The sequence below is a fragment of the Cicer arietinum genome, chromosome 4, assembly GCF_000331145.2.
Source record: "Cicer arietinum cultivar CDC Frontier isolate Library 1 chromosome 4, Cicar.CDCFrontier_v2.0, whole genome shotgun sequence".
Lineage (NCBI taxonomy): Eukaryota > Viridiplantae > Streptophyta > Magnoliopsida > Fabales > Fabaceae > Cicer > Cicer arietinum.
This window is the reverse complement of record NC_021163.2, coordinates 1,397,035-1,418,295: the sequence shown is the minus strand read 5'-3', so window position 1 is coordinate 1,418,295 and position 21,261 is coordinate 1,397,035. Positions and strand designations below refer to the sequence as shown.

Sequence of the window (21,261 nt, the reverse complement as noted above, 5' to 3'; positions counted from 1 at the left end):
GAATTTTAATCTTTACTGTTAAGTGAATATATATTTTTGACTAACTTTTTTTTAAATATATTTACAATAATATAAATAGTTCCTTCACAAAAAATAAATTTTATAATTCAAATTTTAAAATTATTTTAATTACTTTTATTTTGAATATTTTATATTTAAAAATTAATATTTAATTCATCTAAACTCAAAAATTTCTAAACTTTTGTGGAATAATTTTTTATAATGTTCTAAACATACAACATACTTGCAAAAACTCATTCAAATTTTTTAAAATTGAAGTACAATTAAATATGTGTCACTTCAACTTGGACTAAACGTGCTTGTTGAATAATTTTGTAGAGACTAAAAGTTGTATTTTTATTTTATAATTCTAAAATTGAAATGTTGAAATTTTTTAAAGAATAAAAATATATTTAATTTATAATTAAATGAGTGGATATTTTAAAAAAATAATAAATAATATTTTATTTAGATTTAATTGTCATGCATTGTCACTATAAAATGTTATAGACCATTAACATATCACAACTATTCATGACAGATTTTAAATAGTTATAATAAAAATTAAATATATTTAATCATTTAATAACTGTGGTCGATTAAAAGTATAAAAATTATTTATATCCACGATGTACATATGTGAATTAAATCTTTTAATTTATCTGAGTTATTGGAACACATAAGTGTACATATACACCAAAAGTATATAGTGTACTGTTCACTTTTTTTTTTTAATATAAGAAAAAAACTAAAAATAAAAACTAAAAAGTAATAAAAATACTTTATAATTTAATATGCAGACTTGTATATTTAATTATTTTAAATATTTTTATTAACTATTAAAATGCATGTTAGTAATCACTTTTTAATAATATATTTTATTAAATACAAAAATATACATCATTACAAAAAGTGCACTTTTTTATTTTATATATGCTCATATGTGTCACTTTTTAGATATTTATCCCTCACCAATTTTAGAACTCGCATTCAACGGGTTTTAAACGCATTATTTCAACGTCACAAATTTTTGAATTCACATTCATTATACTGTCACATATGTAACGGAGCGTTAATTCAACATCACAAACTTTTGAATAATTCATGTTCATTCCATTAAAATTTATGTAACAGATTTTAAACGCGTTCACAAACTCATGATACATGCAAAAACTTCAATAGCATATGCTAAGCATAACAATATAAGTATTTACCCAAATTTTAAAATATTAAATAGAAAAAATCAAATAAAAATATATTATTATATTTAACTTAAATTATCGAGAGTATTTGTTTATACTACGCTTCAACATAAATATCCTACAAACTTTTGATCTTGGAAAACTAATTTGGGTGCTTGTGTTGACTACTCTCCATTTATTTTTAAGAATGTACTCTATTTCGTAAAGAAAAGAAAAGAACATAAATATAAAAAGTTTAATTTTTATGCAGTTTAAGCCCGACGAATTATATTATATGTATAATTGTCCAATCAAAACTTTTTGAAGAAAATAATATTTAGCCAGTAATGAGAATTAGATATTAGTATTAAAAAATGAAGGAAAAAAGCAGCGAATAAGGTAAGTCCAAAACTTGAAACTGAAAAGAAAAAAAATCTGGAAACACAGTAGTAATGAATTGCATCGAGAAGTAAAAGTAGTAAAAGTGAAGCTTAAATGGGTAGGTCTAAGAAAATAGTATTAATTAAAGCTAAAATAAGGGAAGAAAAAAGAATAACAAAGGTCTTCGTGTGGGTTCCACCTTCAAATCTGTGACAGAGACAGCAGTTTCATTTCTCTCTTGTGCATTTTGTTTATTTAAACTAACTCTCATCTTTTTTCTTCTCTCTCTATAGAGTTACAACTTACAAAATATAAAATGTTTTTTTTTTTTGCTTGTTGCTTTGGACTTTAATTTATATTATATATATTTTTAGTCTAAAGTTGAAAGCTTTGTATTCTTATGCGTTTGATAGTTCTGTGAATTCTCAAGGGAACAACAAAGTCCTCTATTTCACACCTTCAATCTCAAACCCCATGGAAACAACAACAACAACAACTAGAAGAATCTAGGGTTTCACAACACCAACTCCATCAAGGTCTGTACTTTGGAGTTCTTTTTTTGTTGTCACAGAAAAATTGGGTCTTTTTATTTGGTATTTTCTATGTAATGTTGGAAGGTACTGTTATTTGATTCCAAAAATTAAACCTTTATTTTTTTCTCATGAACTGAAAAATTTGAAACTTTAACTAAAAATCCTATTTTTGCGGTTGTTGTCTGGTGAAAAATGGGATTTTTATCATCTGGGTCATTTTATCTGCCACATAAGACTCAATGTCTGATATATTTGTGGATAAATGAGATGCTTTCTTTGAGTTCTGGTGTGTGTTTGCCTTAAAATTAGTTCTTCCCCTTTTGATTTTAGGAACTTTGTTTTTATTTTTATTTTTTTTTTCTGAACTTTTTATAGATAGATAGAGAGAGAGATAGAGATAGAGAGGCTAAAATGGAAGAGATTGAACAAGCTAACAGAACAGCTGTTGAAAGCTGTCATAGAGTTCTTAGTATGTTGTCTCAACCAAGAGATCAAGTTCATCATAGGAATTTAATGTTGGAAACTGGTGAAGCTGTGAATAGGTTCAAGAAAGTTGTGTCTTTGCTTCATAATGGTTTGGGTCATGCAAGAGTTAGGAAGTTTAAAAAACATCAACAATTCCCTTTTTCTCAAACTCAAACTATCTTCTTAGATAACCCAATTTGCAAAACCAACACCAAAAATCTTCACTTCCCCCAAACTAACTACCCTCTTGAGAATTCATCAAATCCGGAACTTGCCTTAACCATAAGAAATCCACTTTCTCTTGGAAACTCGTCGTTGGAATTGAGTACTAATGGGAAAAGTCCTCTTCACCTTGCTCAACAAGCTGCATCGAATCACTATCACTTCATTCAACAGCAACAACAACAAAGGTTGTTGTTGCAGCAACAGCAGCAGCAACAACAAATGAAGCATCAAGCAGAAATGATGTTCCGAAGGTCTACTAGCGGAATAAACCTGAATTTCGACAATACTAGCTGCACACCGACAATGTCATCTACTAGGTCTTTCATTTCTTCCTTGAGCATAGATGGAAGTGTGGCTAATTTAGATGGAAGTTCTTTCCATTTAATAGGAGCTCCGCACTCTTCGGATCAGAATTCGCAACAGCACAAGAGAAAGTGTTCTGCTAGAGGTGATGAGGGAAGCTTGAAATGTGGAAGCAGTTCTAAATGCCATTGTTCAAAGAAGAGGTAAGACTCAGCTTGCATAGTGATTTGTAATTCTTCTTTCTTTTAGGTTATGGTACTACAGTCGCTTCGCTATGTTGATCATTAATTTTATTGCTTAAAAGGTTTAAGAAGTTTTCTATTATGCCATTAATGACTCAATTTGTTCTTGTGACAGGAAACATAGAGTGAAGAGATCAATTAAGGTGCCTGCTATCAGCAACAAACTTGCAGATATCCCTCCTGATGATTATTCGTGGAGGAAGTACGGGCAGAAGCCAATCAAGGGCTCTCCTCACCCTAGGTATGTTCAACCTTTTATTTTAGAGATTTAATTGATTCAAGGAGAAAATGAATATGATTGTGCTGTGATAAACTAATAATTTTATAAAACTTCTGAACTATTTTGCTGTTTGGTGTGCATTTATGATTTTTCTTCTTCGTTGGGCCATTAAAGTGTGTTGACATGATCACAATGTACTATTAGCCTGTTGGGATTTTAATAATTTTGGGTGTGTGGATATGTAACATGTTTATTGCAGTTGCTAATACATTCCTCTGTCCATGTTTGTAATTAGTTCTTAGTTGGTATTCAGGTTGATGAGAACATTGTTTAGATTTTGAGGTGGTCCTTTGAATATTATTTTTTATATGGTGTCACACTTCATTTTTCGGTACAAATTCTTGAAAACATTTTTGGGAAATCCTTGAAATTCATGCTCCATTGTTTGCACATTATTGCCAAAGTGTAAAGTTGAATTGTGAATTACAAGTTTTATGTTTGAGGAAACTGATTGTAACGTCTTTATTTTGTTTCTTTAGGGGATATTATAAGTGTAGCAGCATGAGAGGCTGCCCTGCTAGGAAGCATGTTGAGAGGTGCTTGGAGGAGCCTACAATGTTAATTGTTACCTATGAAGGCGAACACAACCATCCCAAACTACCAACACAACCTGCGAATGCATGAACTACATGGAGAGATTGACAATAATCTAGTCCATCATTCAATTTGTCAAAACCTCTATGTGATTTGGCTTGAGATGTTTTTGTACATATTTCAAGTGATGCGAGCAGGCTGCAGATTTTGGCTTTTGGATAGCTTGGTTGAGGAGTCGGTTATTTAGAGAGCGTGTGGATGAAGATGATCGGTTAAGTGCAGGAGTATGTAAAATTGGGCAGTTTCATTTCGTAAGAACTATTTTATTATTTTTAAGCATGTTACCAACATTTTGGGGTTCTCCAAATCAATGGAATTGTCATTGGAAACTCTTTCAAGTTTGTTCTTTCAATCTAGGTTCTATCAAATTGATTATTTTAGAGCACCTCAATTGAGTCTCGTTAGTTTTGTAAGTACATGTTTGAATTGACCAAAAGTTTGATGAAATCATTATAAAACTACTTTTTGGAGCTTTACCAAAGTTACATTGCCTCTGTAATTTTGTCAAACTTGATGTCAAGACTGCGGTTCCAAGCGTGACTACAATGAAAACAAACACCATTATATAACTGATTTTGCTTGTAGTGCCAACAAGTATGGTATTCTTTGGTGTCAATTAATCAGAAATTAGAAATTCTTACTATACCAAGCTAATAATAAAATATTTTTACCTCAAAGAATTTTAAAAATATATTGTAAATTATTTCAATATTATTTTAAGTTTGTAATTTTTTTAACCCTCAATTCTCAAGGGAAATGGACTTAGATAATCTGAAATTTATTTGAAAGTAAGTAAAATCTTATTAAGGATGGTTTCTGTCATGATTCTGATGTTTGAAATTGAATGTGGAATTTATACAATTATTTCTAGGTAAATTGGACCAAATTTGGGTTGGTATAACATCTTCTCACGACATCAAATAAGTTATATATAATGCGGGAGATTTAGAGTTCAATATTGACACTAACATTTTTTTCCTTCCTTTAACATATATATTAACTTCTAAGATTCGTCTATAAAAAAATCTTCTTACAATCATGACAAAAGAAATAATTTAAAGTTGGACCCTCCTTGATTTGCCTTAGCTGCATTGCAAAGCTTCCATCTGTTATTGTAAGCTACTAATAGAAGTGTTCTCTTCTTGGCTTGTCAAAATTTCTCAACAGAACATGTGAGTTGCAAGGGGACCAATATGGGCATTCATGCTTGATCATAGTTTTATTGGGTCCAATCTAATACAATTTGTTATCAATATTGTTGGAGAATAAATTATATCTTTTGACCACCAATGCTTGCAAATCATTGATATTTTGTAATCACTTGCTTCATTCAATATTTTCAGATAACGACTGGATATTGACTACACTCACTAATTTAAGATAAAGAGTTTTTTAAACATGTGCAGTATAACATTACACGTAATAAATCTCATTAGTAAATAACAAAACGGATAGTGAATATAAAAGTTTAATTTTCATCCATTATCAATTTTAAAAATTGTACATTGTCACAACTCATCTAATCATGTGTAACTATATAAATAGTTACACTAAAAATCAAATATTTCTAATGATGTGATGATTGTACATGATTGATAATATAAAAAATATTTATATAATATATATATATATATATATTAAATACTAAAAAATATAATTAATTATATATATATATTGGAGATTCATCGTCTCTAAGAGTAATTTTGAGTTATTACTTTTAATAATTTAATATGAACGACAAATTTAATCAATTCAGCCTTCAAATAAAAAAAATTTATTGAATAAATTTGTAGAATTTTATAGTTCATTCAATAATTTTAAATGAATATATAATAACCTTTAAAAAAATATAAATAATCGATAGCTAGATAACATATCTACGAATTCCGAACTTATATAAACTTTGTGTCCTCGATTATTAATATATTTTATGTCAATAATCAACAGTAAATTTTATTAATCTAACTGTTGATTATTGACATAATATATTAACGATCAAACTCACAAAATTTTATATAAATTCAAAATTCATAATTATATACTATAATCATTAATATTTATTTATACTTAATATTTATAAAATTTTGTATAAAATTATAGAATTGATATATTTAATAAAAAAAATTAATTTGATAATTAAATGAAATATATGATTTTTATTGAGTAACTATAAGGATTACATTCTAGACTAAGATGCCAAATCAATATACATTAAGATATTGATTCTGTAAAAGACCCAGTCGCTGTTATCCACGTATCTTCAACTAGCACACGCGTTTAGTGCAAAGGCTTTGCTGACCTGCCTAATTTTGGATATGCTTTGATAATAAAAAATCAAGGCAACATCCATAATCAATTTATTTATGGTTTAATTCTAATATAGAATCATTGAGGGAAGACTTTTGTTTCAACTGATTGATGATAATTTGTGCAAAGTTTATAACCTTTGATGGAACAAATACTACGTAAGGATCCACTATCATTATTAGTGGTGGACTGAAGGAGAATACTTAAATAGTCAAATTAGGAACCACCACTTAACACGCATTAAGACTTTCATTCATTACACAATGATGCAAGAAGATACAACCAATTAGTGATAGTTTCTTGGTCACTTGGCTTTCTTAATCTTTAAAAGTGATTAATCACACATTTTGTTTTTCAAATTGTTCTTTCTTTCTTTTTGGGGGCAATGTTGGTACTTTCTTAAAAAATATTATAAAAAAGAAAAGAAAAGAAAAATAGTTCTTATTGAGTTTCTATTCCAACGAATGTTTTGGGTTGAGCCCATTGAAGTGAGGCTTACCTCTTCCGTCTATACATATCCGGACATGGATTTTCTTTTTCCAACGTCCACAATCCACAATATATTTCAAAAATATATTTTCGAAATGTAAATAAAAAAAGGTTTTTGTCTTTAAAATATATATAATTTTTTTCCGTCCACAAGTATACTTTTAAACACATTCGATTTTTTAGAAAGATATGGAGAATAAAAGTAGCTCTCCTGCAGTAAATATACAACTTTCTACATGTCTATTGCCCATAACCTTTGCACTGAAATCTTAGTATATACTCCCCCAGCCGTTTTTCTCTTATACTAAAAAAATAGATAGTAACTTTAATGTGTTGTTTTATATTTAGATGTTCCTAAAATACTATGTAATAAAAATATGGCCAACTTTTACTCTTCCTAGTATTGCTAAAAATGTTTGGAAAAAACAAATGCAGCTAATCTAAAGTTTGAAAAGTGGCTTACACAGAGAGAGCCGTACATTCAAAAGTACAAATTTAATTGCGTAATTTTGGCCAGTGAAGATTCATTTTGGATTATAGAGAAGAGGAGAAAAAATAACTTGTAAGATTTATAGTACTTTTAGTCTCCTAAGTATGAATTACGTATGAGTAAAAGAAGTACGAACTAATGGAATACCATTTATAAATGTACAAATCGAGTTCTATTGGAAGGTCCATCCATTAATCTTTCATTCTATTGCTAATGCCTTTTGCTAATGGGGCACGCATCGCAAGTTCTCTCATAGACAAAATCAAGAAGACTCTGCGTTAAAACCACTACAGTGAACATAGAATAGTAAAATCAGGAGGTTTGTAGGAAAATCATGGATAACAGTGCGGTGGTGGTCTAGAGCATGACTGCAATAGTATAGGCAGTCGGCAGCTGAAAGACAAGGACAACGTTGTTTGGTTATAGCGAAGAATGAGTTTAATAGTACTGCCAAGAGTGTCATGCAAAAATTGCACTTGTATTGGGGGCGCTTAACACGATTAAAATTTCAACAATACTCAATTTATTTATGAGATTTAATGTTACAGGATACGGTAAAAAATGTTTAGAGAGAATAGAATCGATTTCTCTAAATTTGGACTAATTTGGCGGGTCTTCTAGTGTATGTTTGGACGAGCCATGAGTTGTAGACAAAATCACAGTCACACTATAGTGATTTGTTGAAGATTTAAAACACAGTTCCGGCCAAATTTGCAATGGTTCATTATTTATGATTCTGTCATTCTCAATAAAATTTCAAACATCCACCTAGTAGATTTGTATTAGAAAACAAAACAGGAGCTACACAATTAAGAAGTAATATATAACTATTTCCTCATCGATTATTTTTACTATTGGAGCTTGTTATGGTAAAAAAATAGAAGAGCTATGAACCATAAAATAGAAGTTTTAAAGCTCATTAATAGATATAATTCAAAACCAAAACTCTGATATGATATCCTAGATGTCAAAACAATAAAGTAGACATCAAATATTAAAATAGTTCCAGTAAAACAAACAATAGTTCAAGTAAATGCGAAGGGAGTGGGGAATTGGTGACAATTTTCACTTGAGAGGAATAAACCTTGAGGAATGAGTAGCACCAATACCAGGCCTTCCATGCTTAACAGGCTTGTAAGAGATTGAGAACTCAGCCAAGTAGTGACCAATCATTTCGGGTTTAATCTCAACTTGATTGAAGGTTTTCCCATTGTAGACACCAATAATGCTACCGATCATCTCAGGCACAATGATCATGTTACGAAGATGGGTCCTCACGGGTTCCGGCTTTTCACCAGCTGGGGCCTCACGTTTCTGTTACAATATATAAACCATTATCAAATTAAAGGTAAATACAAACAACACCTCAAACAATTAATTAGATACACAATCAAATAGTCAAATAGAATACGATTAAAATTATGGTGAGGATAAATGAACCAAGTCCAGGGGTAATTCAATTCTGGGAGAGAAACAGAATTATAACAACCATCTACACTAAAAATAAAAGTAACTTTATAAGACACATGCTGCAAAGGCATATCTGAAAACGCTAAATAAACTATCTCATGGAAAGTAAACAATTCCCCAGTTGCTAAATCATTAAAACATTACCCTCCATTCGATACATAACTTCCTATTAACAACTTCAATAAATCCCTAAACACTAAATCAAAATCAACCAATTATCAATTCACAAATTGAAGACATAGATTCGTAAACAAATAGAATACTGACCGCCTTGCGAAGCTTCTTGATGAGTGCCATAGGTTTGCGGGTCAAACCACGTTGAAACCTGAAAAAAGTAATAGAAATAGGTTTAACCACAACAATCATAGAATACAAAAACACAAATATTCAAGTTCATTTTCTTCAGAATTATTCATATAATTCGATAGATCAGATACCAAAAAATTTCTTCAGTCAAGAAAATAAAATAACGAAAAAAATACAAATATTCGACTGTTAACAAATAACCTAAAATGTAAAATCTAAAAAATGTTATAGAGAGGTGCTCAGAAAATAATGAATGGATATGAAAAATTATCCTCATAATAAATCAGATTAACGAGATTATTTCATCTAATCATCACAGCACCTTCTCCCTCGTTTACAATTTCAAATAAACAACTACAACACATAGGGAAAACAAAAGCATATTGATTTAGATTCAGTGTAATACCTTCTACGTGCACGTGCAGAGAAGAGCTTGACGAGTTCATCGGTGGACATGTCCAAGAGAGCATCGAGATCAACTCCGCGGAAACTGAACTTCTTGAATGTTCTCTTCTTTGGAACTCCTTGTGCGACCTCTGGTTCAACATCTGCCTGAAATATCAACAATAAATCAACCATTCAACAATGCAAATTCATAGTAGAATATGAGAGAAAACGATGGAAGAAAATAAATTAGGGTTTTCACCATGATTGCTAGTAATAACGATATCTGCGCCTCTTCCTTAGCTTTGCAGTGCTTCGCTCTCTTCACAGGTTAGGGTTCTTCTAACGTGAACTATCAGCGTTTTTATATGGCTAACTAGGTTTGGTCTTATAGCCCAATGGACCATCTTACCTGCCCACAATCCTTTATGGGCTGGGATATGAAATTATAATCAATCTTCACAATTTTATTTTATTTTATTTTTTATTAAATCGGAATTTCATTTTTATTTCTTTTAAAATTATCATTGTTGATATTTTTATTTTTATGAAATAATATTAATGTAACAAATAAATATTTATTTCATTCTGATATATTTTCACTTTAACTATGTCACTTTTTTTTTTTTAAGAGTACGTAGACAACACTTGCAACATTCCAAACAAAATATGTTCAACCAAAATGTGATACAAAAGCAAGGGAGATCAGACCAAAACTCAAGCCATAAAACATTGCATATTATAGAAAGCAAAAATTAGAGAGCCCTAACCTATTCCTACCAAAATTATCCCCAATCAGACCCGCTAACGCAAGTGAGACTTCTCTAAAAAACAAAATTTTTATTTAAAAAAATGGCCTCAAATTTTTTTTATTTAAGAACGAAAGTCTCACATTTTAATATTCTTAAAACTAATTTTGATAAAATTTTATATAAATTAAATAAAATATTTTGTTTTTATTACAAATTATTCAATACTCATCTCTTATCTCATTATAACTAAATTGGATAATTAAGACAGTAGAAATGAAAGAAATATTAATTATAAATTGAATAATCATGAGATAAAAAGTGAGTACGTCATTCATATGAGAAATACTAGTTATAAATTGAAAAATCATGAGATAAATAGTGAACATACATGTGTTTCTGGAGTGGTACAATATATACACATTATTTTCTTCTTCAACTAAAATATGAAAAAATTTACATGAGTTTGCCGTAAAACCGTTGAAATGTCTTATTTCATTATTTGAAAAATATAGAGAAAATAGATTTGAAAATGCCATTAATTTTGTTAAAAAAATGTATATAATTATTAAATAAAATATTAATAATTTATTTATTAAAATTTGAAAAAACTAATTTGGTTTTAGGCTTCATAACGTGTTGGGCCGGCCCGGTCCTCAATAAAAGAATGAAAGAATTCCCACCAATTAAAATTAGCAATAGTCAAACCATAAGTGGCAAGCTTGACAATACAATGATTTATTTTATAATAAATATGAGAAAAAAGTCGAAATACATATCACTTAGTGTTGCATAAAGTCTCAATTACCAGTTGAGAGTCACACTCCAACCAAAGTTTGCTCCAATTCTTCTAAACAAGTATCTCAAAACAAAATAGACGTTAGTGTTAACCTCAAAACTATCCATAAAACCTGCACTATAATCACAAAAAATATTGGCACAAACAGCAAAACTAGGTACACCACACACCGCACCGTATGTGTTGTATTTAATCTAACTAGAGGATGAAGTATGCCAATTAATCTCCCTAATATTGGGAGCTTTGAGGGGATTATCATAAACGTGGGAAAAAAATGAAGACGGTGAATTCCTAAATAAAGGTTGAAGCCACCCTTTTACTTAGGTGATCAATCAGAGAGATGTCCGCAAATATAAGGTAAGAGGTGGCCTAAAGGGAAATAGTATTATTATTGAAACAAAAGCTTGCTTTGATAGTGTCAAATGCTCTAAAAAGAATTGACAATGATCGATGAGATAACATTTTTTGCTTGTGACACTCACATTTTTTTACATATAGATAAAATAGATCTCACTAATGCGATGTCAATAATGTGATGAAAAGTGGAACTCATCCAAGACCAGCCATGGCAGACAAAAAAACGACCACAAAATAAATGTTGGTTTGTCTCGGCAACAGAAGAGCAAAGATTACACATAGGTACTGTAACATAACCCCTTACTCTAGGGATTATCATTGGTAGGGAGACAATTATGAAGCATTTCCCAACAAATCAAATATCTAGATGGATGAATGAAATGGTTCCAAATTAGCTTGGCCCAATTAAGAACAAGACCATCTGAATTGAGGAATTAGTAGACTTCTTTAAGAGTGATCGAACCTCAATTTGTATGCAGCTACCTTCTTTTATCAAGGATTTGGTTAAGAGGAATGCATACATCCTTCAAAATCTCAAGGATGTTTGGATACTTGTGGATAAATAAACCTGGAAGGAGTCACTTATCATATTTGATAAAATCACTAACTTTAGCATCAATATTATCGTGAAGACTATAAGGAATATCGCGAGGGGAAACCATATGATGATCAACCCATAAGTCAATCCAAAATTCCACCTCTTTATCACCCCCAAATTGACACTCAAAATTATCCAACACAATATATCACAAGCTTTTAATACTAGCCCAAATAGAAGAAGGTATAAGACAAGAGATTGGAGAACATTTCTGAACAACTTTGGATCAAAATAAAATAGCTTAATTATTATGAGAAGTATAAAACTCCCAATACAATTTCGACATAACAACAAGATTAATAGCCTTTATCGATTAACCTATTCTTCGTCCCTGCCCTGAGTTTGATTATCAAAAAATAAATCACCCGATCAAAATAAAATTTTCCATCAACATTGAAATGAGTTCTGATGGTTCGCACATATGCAATTTACGATTGTCATTCTACGAATATATGGTGCAAAAGGGTTCACTTGTCCAGCATCACCCAATCAATTTGAAGACAATTCTATATTTATTGTCTATAGATGAAAGGGTAAAGAAATTTAAGAATAACTGTGAGATTTTGAGCTCAAACTCGAAACATGATATACATCCTAATAATATCGATACTTATAAATTAAGCTAAGACTTATGAATGAAGGTAACGCCATCTATTACTATAACAAAAATTAACATATTAGATTTACTGCATCTATTTTATTTTTCAAATTACTATTGATTCATTTGTTGTTATTCTTATAATTTTTTTTGATTATGGGATAGAAAAAACATATTAAGTAATGTAAAAAAATGTTTAATTGCAGTTTTGATTTTCTTATTTTCACTAATTCACTTAATTGGTCCCGTGGTTGAAACTCTGATATTTTTGGTCACTTTTTCATTCTTTTTAACAAAAAAAAGTAGTGATTGAATATATTTTAAATTACGTGGTATACAATTCCGTTATGTAGAACCATTTACATTTATTAATTATTAATATAATATTAATTAATGATTTAATTGTAGTTTTGATCTCTTGATTTTCACCACCAAATCACGAAATTGGTTCCACTATTTTAAAATTCGACATTTTTTGTCGCTTGTTCAAATTTTTGAACTAAAAAAAGGCGAAGTGACCTATTTTATATGAGATGACATGTAATCTCATGAGGTATAATTATTTAAATGTATTAATTTGTTATATTTAATTAATTAAATTACAAAAATTAATACTTTTAAATTTTAAATTTTAAAATTAGTATTTTGAGATCGTTTTATGGTAATTTCATGAATGTTCACAATTCCACATGATTGTATCACATGCTATATCATTTAAAATATATTGCATCAATATTTTTTAATTTAAAAATTTGAAGGAAGAATCAAAATTGTGAGATATTTAAATAGGATGACCAATTTCGTAAATTGGTTAAAACAGAAGATCAAAACTACAATTAATTTTTAATTAAATTACAAAAATAAATAATTTCAAAAGTTGAAACTGATAAATTTATAAGTTTTTAATATAATTTCATAAATATTAATCATTTAACATCAGTGTATTATATGTCACATCGTTTAAAATATATGACATCGTAAATTTTAATTAAAAAGAACAAAAAAATTATTTAATTTTAAAATAAAAATAAAACTAATTTCACAAATTGAATGAAAATAGGAGGAGAATCAAATCAACAATTAAAATTTAAAAAAATTAATCGTTAATCATATGACAAATGTTTTGCAAGCGAAAATCCAATCGCCTACGTGAAGCTGGATGCTCAATAGACTTTAAAAAGTTAATGTGAAGTCCAAAGTCTAATATGTGAGAGACCACATGTTTACTAGCATTATATTTTTTCATGAGAGAGAGGGGCATGTCTCGAGAAAACAAATAACTAAAACTAAAAATCTACAAAAAATTATAACCAAATTTCTATCAACATAGTTAAAGAAGCAAAATCCGAAATTAAACTGAACAATATATTTTTATTAAGGAAATACCAAGTTTAAAGACTACATGTGCTGCTTAATTTGTCTCTCGACAAATATATGGATCACGTATAAGTACACACTGATTCATTCATGCATATTGTAAAATATGGATCATGTATTTGATAAGTTGTACTATTAGAATTTTCGTGACAAAGATAGAAAAAAAATCTAGGTGACAATAATTTGAATCCAAGTAACAAAAACATATATGTCCATTCAATACAACTACAAGTAGGGTGGTCTGGAGGTCTTGTTTTAGTTTTAAAAATTGTACTTAAAATAAAAAAATACTAAAATTTGAATAAAGAATTTTTTATTTATTTAAATTGTAAACACCATCAATAACATAAAAAAAAAAACTTAGAAATAATATCAATAACATTGAGAAATTCATTTTTTTTTTTATTTTGTCCAAAATTTTAAATCCTTTTTTTGTTCTTTCTAAAAATTTGCTTCTATTTCTGAATTATGAGGTTAAATCATAAATAATATAAAAAAAATTATAAATAACATAAATAATATTGAGAAATTGTTTATATTTTTCTCTTTTTTTTGTCAAAAAATCTAAACCCTATTTTTTTCTCCTAAAATCTGTATATGTTTATGAATTATGAATTTTTTTAGTTTTATAATACATGCAAACTTTTATCTTATAATAATATTTTTGGAGACCCTTATAGTTCTCATTGGTATGCAGACCCATGACCGATCATGACTATAAGTTTTTTTTTTCTTCTAAAAATATATAACAATAATACTTATTTAGGGGTGTCATGTATTGTGTAAAAACATAAATATTTAAACTAACAATTTGTATTAATATGTACTTAGCCTATTTTTCTTTTAACTTTATTTCTTCAAAATCGAGAACACGAAAATACAATAAATTATCCTAGAAATATATTGTATTATATTTAATTTCTAAATTTTATGTATTTTAATAGATATCTAATGAGTATATATATATATAATATATATAGTTATATAACGGCGTCATCCTTAAATACAAAGTCGGTCCAACATATAACGGGATTTAAAATGAATTTTAATTTGAGGTCTTGTAAAATTTATAATAGTATTTTTGTAAAATTGTTAAAACAAATAGCAAAATTTAATTTTAAGACATTTTAAAAATATAAAATAACTTATTCAATTAATATAATGAATTTTATATAATACTTCTTTTACAATTAATAATATAGTCAATTGACTTAATATTTATTGAAAAAAATATTAATTTTATATAAAATTTTATTAATTTTTTTATAATAAAGATTTTATTACTTTTAATTTCAACAAATATTAGAATATAAAAAAATAAAAAAAATTGGAGACTTTTTTTTAAACAAAACATTTACTTTTTTGGATATGTAAAACAATTGTCTTGGTTTAAGTCGACAATGCCTAAACAAAGTGTGTAGGGGCGACATTCCATAAAATTTATATATCTTAATCTTAACAAAAAATCTCATCTCATAGCCATGTATACTATATATTACTACAAATGTACTATCATCACAATTAGATCATATAGCTGTAAAATATTGAATATGCTGCCAATAGAGCAAACTCTATCTTGAATATGTCAAGTAGTGTCTTTATTATATTTAAATATATCAAGATTATTACAAAATATTTAAACGTGTTTTTTTAGTTTAATTTATTCTTCAATGTGTTTTTTCTTAATTAGTTTAGTCATTGAATGTGTATTTTTTATTCAGTTTAGTCTACGAACTTATTAAAAAAAGATACACTCATAAATAATTTTACAATTTCAATACATTGAAGGATTATAATGACTCTTAAAAGATTTAAATACCACAATGATGATTTAATCTCTCCAAACATTTTTTAATGTATTTACATGAAGGTATTTCAATGTGGGACCTCTATCAAGTATTATGTGTAATTAATTTTATATTTTTTATAGGTAAATATTAATATGTTAATATATAGACTAGTTTTGTGTTTGAACATAAGTAATATAAATTGGCTAAATTACATTTGTGGTCCCTTAACTTAATTTCAGGTAACGTTTTAGTCATTTATCTTTTTTTTTTCCGACTTAGTCCTTTATTTTAATTTTAAGTGACAATTTGATATTTTATGTTTTAAAATTTTAACAATGATATCCTTTTTTATACAAAAATTCAAAAAAAAATTCAATCAAAACTCATAAAATTAATTATATTCTTCAATATAATACAAATTTTATCAAATTCGTAAGACAAATCTTCAAATAAACTCATATTTTCATGCTTTATTTGATATTTTTAGGAATAAAGGACTAAATCGAAAAAAAAAAAGATAAAAGACTAAAACGTTACCTGAAATTAAGTTAAGGGACCACAGATGTAATTTAACCTTATAAATTAGAAATCTTTGTATAAGGGGTCAACATATTAATGTTTATTATGATTATGTGGGTCGCAAGCGAAGCCTAAAACACTAGGATATATTCACGAAGTCTTAATAACACTATATTTAGCAAAAATCATAAAATAATGGGTAAATATAACCCATTATCTCCTATTGCTCGATACTCATATTTTAATTCAATGATTGACTTCTTATCTATACTAGACACACCAATTTTGAGTTCATCTATTCATATAATATGTGCAACATCTCATATTACTTTTAAGATTGTTTGTTCTCACAAACTAATACAAGTCTCTTTAGTATGTGTTTGTCACCACTCATATACTTTTTAGGAAACTTCTAAAAGATCACTCTAGTTTTTCTTTTCACAAGTCTGCTTTCAAATTTAACATGGCTATTTCATTTATTAGGGACGCTTTGCCATATAAATCTATTTTATTTAACTGAAGCCATATAAATCTATTTTATTTAACTGAAGCCATAGAAATCAACTATGGCCAGATTATTGGTCATTAAATTTGATCCCTCCTTTGAATATGGTTCTTGCAATTATGTTCACTGGCACTCCACTGTTTATGAGCACCTATTTGGGTGGACGTAAATGTTCCCTTTGTTCTTTAGTCGCTCAGTCTAATCCGATTGACACATACGATTATCATATTTTCCTCCACGAGTATCCAACCTGCACTCAAATATTTTAATTACATGTCGTTGGAAATATCTGCACATTTAGCATTGAACTCTGTTGGCATTATTGACATTGAACTTGTTTCAGAGCCTTGAAATCCATCAGACGTCCCTATAATGAATTCTTTGAGATCATCATTTATTAGATTGATGTTGATGTTGATGTCGAAACATTCCTCGTTGTTCAACCCTACGAGATCATTAAGATGTGCTTCAATTACTTCATCGAAAGTTAGATTATGAGTGTCTATTTTATAAGATATCTCTATTTTAGCTGCAAATCCATTTTCGACCTTCTCAAGTTGATTGACGATATTTTTACCTCGATCAACACATTAATGCTTGAGGTTTATAGCGGCTTTTTATGTCGTAATCAAACATTTGGAGCAAGGCTTTATCTAAGTCAAGTGTCTATTTTATGTTAGTATTTTTCGCGTTTTGGCCACGGTGTCCCTATTGATAGTCATCTCATTAAAATTGTTTAACTCTTATCATTATCCATTTGTTAATTCTTTTAAATCTTATCTTCACATAATTTTCAATTTTGCCAATAACATTTACTAAGCAATTGATTTAAGAAAAGTGTTAATTAAATACATATTATGAAAGTAATATTTCTGACATATGTGCCATTCACCTTATATAAATATAGTGAACAATTAAAAAATATATAAATCAATTTATTTTTATTTTTTTATATTATCGAGACATCTTTTTGTGATACATATACAAGTTGATACTATTAACCATTTTGAATAATGAAGCTTAACAATATTTTTTTAAGGAATAATGAAGCTTATCACCCAACATACATAGTTCTGCTCAACAATAGCGGAATTTGAACGAAATTATTGGAGTATAAATATTGTATATAAGAATTTTAGGTTTTAAATTATAAAAAATATATTGACGATCAAACTCTTAACACTTATTATAGAGATAATATATTAAATTTTAGTTGACATTTTTAATAATTAAAAATTTATTTTTAAAAATCTATTTTTTTTTGTAAACACTTATATTTTAAAGTTTAGCTATTATGTTTTGTTAGTGTAAAATTTTTTATAATGTAAAAAACATCACAAACATTCATAAGTGTGACTTTAAAAGTGATTATAATAAAATTTAAATTATTTTATTAATTTAACGGTTATGATTAATTGATAATATAAAATATCTATACATCGTAGACGTATACAAATTTTTACACTATTAATATAACGTTCTAAACTAGGGAATATTTTTTAATAACCCTTATTTCAATTTTTTTTCCCAAACTACTCTCTTTTAAAAATTATATACCAAAATACCCTTTTTTTTTTAGTTACAAGTCAACTTTTCAAATGACAACTTCCTTAAAGGAATATATATATTTTTTAATTAAAGAAGTTGTCTTCTAAAAAAGGGACTTCTTACATACAGATTTTTTTTAAGTTAACAAAAAAATATATATAATTAATTAAAATTCATTCATACAAAACAACATCTCAAATTTTACAAAATCTTACGTTCGTCAAAACTATTTAGTGCTTTTGACTGACGTGTATAAAGTTGTTAATGTATTCAACATCTACAAAGAAGAGTTTCTACCTATAGCCGATGAAGGATACTATGCCACATATAAAGGTGAAATATATATTGTATCACAATTCTAAAGTGCATAAAATAAAAAAATGTCGTTTAAAAAGTATCCGTATTAAAACTGAAATGGACGTTAGAGAAAAAATGTTCAAAAATTGTGGAATATGTTGGTTAACCGGAGATACTCGAAAACGTCGTCCAAATATTACACACAACTTTAGTGAATCTACATAATTTTTATAAAATTTATGTTATTTTTTTTATGAATTATATATATATATATATATATATATATATTTTTTGTTAATTTAATATTAAATTGAATATAAAAAAAAAATTCCCTTAAAGATGTCGCTTTTGCAAACTCGAACTTTCGTGAATAAGTTGTCATTTGCAAAAATGACTTATAATTAAAAAATAAAAAGTATTTTGGTATATAGTTTTTAAAAGAGAGTAATTTAATAATATTTTTTTAAAATAAGGATTATTAAAAAAAAATCCCTCTAAACTACAAGGACAAAAACAATATATATATATATATATATATATATATATATATATATATATATAAACACAATATTGTTTAGGATATCAATATTGATATATAGCGTTGATAAACGATATAGTGTTGATTTGAGTATTAAACAATCTATTTTAAAATTACGTTAAATTATATTTTAATAAATGTTGAAATTATTAGTTTAGTTCAACTTGGACTCAAATCCTTAAAAAATATCAAACTAATTTAATTAGTTTTGGTTAAATTATTGTGATCATATGAACATTTCGTTTGATTTTTATATCTTTAGATAAAATTTACAACTCAAATAGTTGAATTTAGGTTGAAAAATTTATTTTATTTTCTAGTTATATTAGTTGTTTTTTTAAATTTTTTTTATAAATTATTTCCTCCGATTTTTATTTTTTTATAACAAATTTCTGAATTATAATTTAGTCAACAAAAATTTAATGTATTTGATCCAGAACTGTTTTAAAGATTTTTGAGACCTTGTTATAATCTTAAAAATTGGGCCTAATAAAATGTTGCAAATTTAACAATTAACAAAATTAGTAAAATAAATTTTAGTCTATATACATATATATCTACATGAGGATCTACACGTATGATAAACATGATGCATGTCATTTGATTATGTTAATTAATGTAACAAGAAAGAAGCATAAATAACATGTCACATTCAAATATTAGTTTCAAACATATGGCAAAGATAACCCAACAACCACAATATCTATATTAATTAATATATGTAAGATTTAACCGAAATTAGTTACAATCGATAATCATATTCAAACCACAATTATCCTATAGAATTATATAATTTGATGTTCATAATCTTATTACAATTAATAATTATTTATCTTTAATTTTTTAAAACATATATTTTTTTCTTATAAATTTTAACTATTTCCATACTTTCAATCAAACTTATATGTAAAAGTTTACTCAAAATCATTCTTCACATGATAATTTTATAATTTTACACAACCACGTTCTCTATATTCATCCGGACAAATGTATTTGAAAGAGCGGCGGTGATGGCACAAAGAATTACTAAAATAATTTTATAATTTGCCATTCTACTATAAAAAAAATTTAGGAGATTCAAGTGTCAATTCTATTTTAGTGAATACAATGAATCAGATTAATTTTAACTATATTATAATTTAAATGTTTGTTCAACAAACTAACCTTTAAAAAAATTGTTGAAAACTTATGTAATATAAAAGATCAATACATAGTTCAACAACAAATCGATTAATAACAAAACACATGAAATAACCTAATAGCTATTAATATATTGAATTTATGCAAACTAACGTTGTACCAAAATATGAATAGCAATTTTGTTGTTAGCTACAAAACTTGAGAACAAAGAGGTTAACTTGTTAAACTTCAACAATTTTCTAAGCCATTGTTCCATATTTAAATCTTATTAGATTTTCATGATTCTTGATACAATAAAATTCTATGTTAATCTGTTTTCCAAGGGTTATATTAATCTCATCCCAAATTAAAACATTTCCTTAATTAAAAAAATATATTAATAATACAACTAAAAACACAAGTCATGACCATTCTAACTTCAAAACAAAATTTCTCCCAACCCACAAATCCATCCAACACGAGGAGACACTCATAAGAAAGCTCACATAAAATATTAGAAGCCTGAAAAAACCGCATCCCTATTCATAAAGTAAAACTCAAGTTACAAGCAAATGAATCAAGTCAAAAAGCACACCCTAATCAAGTAATAGCACTTCCAATTCAGAGCCATAATAACATTATTACTCAGCCTACATCAAATACGCACCATAATAACCATCGATAAAAACTCCATCCAATGGCTCACGTTCAAACTTGAATAAAGAATCAATCCGTATAACGAGTCTTTGAACCAATGAGAATTAAGTAATTATATACGGTCATAAATGTCCTCCACTATTTAAACTATCAAAACTCA

General features: G+C 27.5%; 2 protein-coding genes and 1 non-coding gene across 3 annotated transcripts; 1 reads left to right on the top strand and 2 right to left on the bottom strand.

Moving 5' to 3' along the window:
- The first annotated feature begins 1,853 nt into the window (after positions 1–1,853).
- Positions 1,854–4,689, top strand: LOC101511638 (probable WRKY transcription factor 21). Its single transcript, XM_004495076.4, is given in 4 exon segments — positions 1,854–3,291; positions 3,446–3,571; positions 4,090–4,210; positions 4,212–4,689. Coding segments are annotated over 4 exon segments (1,212 nt in total). The 5' UTR covers positions 1,854–2,506; the 3' UTR covers positions 4,392–4,689.
- A 3,690-nt stretch (positions 4,690–8,379) lies between these two features.
- Positions 8,380–10,052, bottom strand: LOC101511312 (small ribosomal subunit protein uS19x-like). Its single transcript, XM_004495075.3, has 4 exons — positions 9,913–10,052; positions 9,673–9,818; positions 9,228–9,285; positions 8,380–8,804 (listed from the first exon to the last, which is right to left on the bottom strand). The coding sequence occupies exons 1-4, from the start codon at positions 9,913–9,915 to the stop codon at positions 8,556–8,558; spliced, it is 456 nt and encodes a 151-aa protein (XP_004495132.1). The 5' UTR covers positions 9,916–10,052; the 3' UTR covers positions 8,380–8,555.
- On the bottom strand, positions 9,504–9,587 carry LOC113786432 (small nucleolar RNA U30). Its single transcript, XR_003472716.1, has one exon. It is a non-coding gene; the product is annotated as a small nucleolar RNA U30 (small nucleolar RNA).
- Positions 10,053–21,261: the final 11,209 nt, after the last annotated feature.

Coding starts and splice junctions, on each gene's coding strand:
- LOC101511312 (XM_004495075.3), bottom strand. Junction 9,286..9,672: donor TCTGCACGTGCACGTAGAAG/GTATTACACTGA, acceptor TACTTTTTTCAG/GTTTCAACGTGGTTTGACCC. Junction 8,805..9,227: donor TCAAGAAGCTTCGCAAGGCG/GTCAGTATTCTA, acceptor ATATTGTAACAG/AAACGTGAGGCCCCAGCTGG.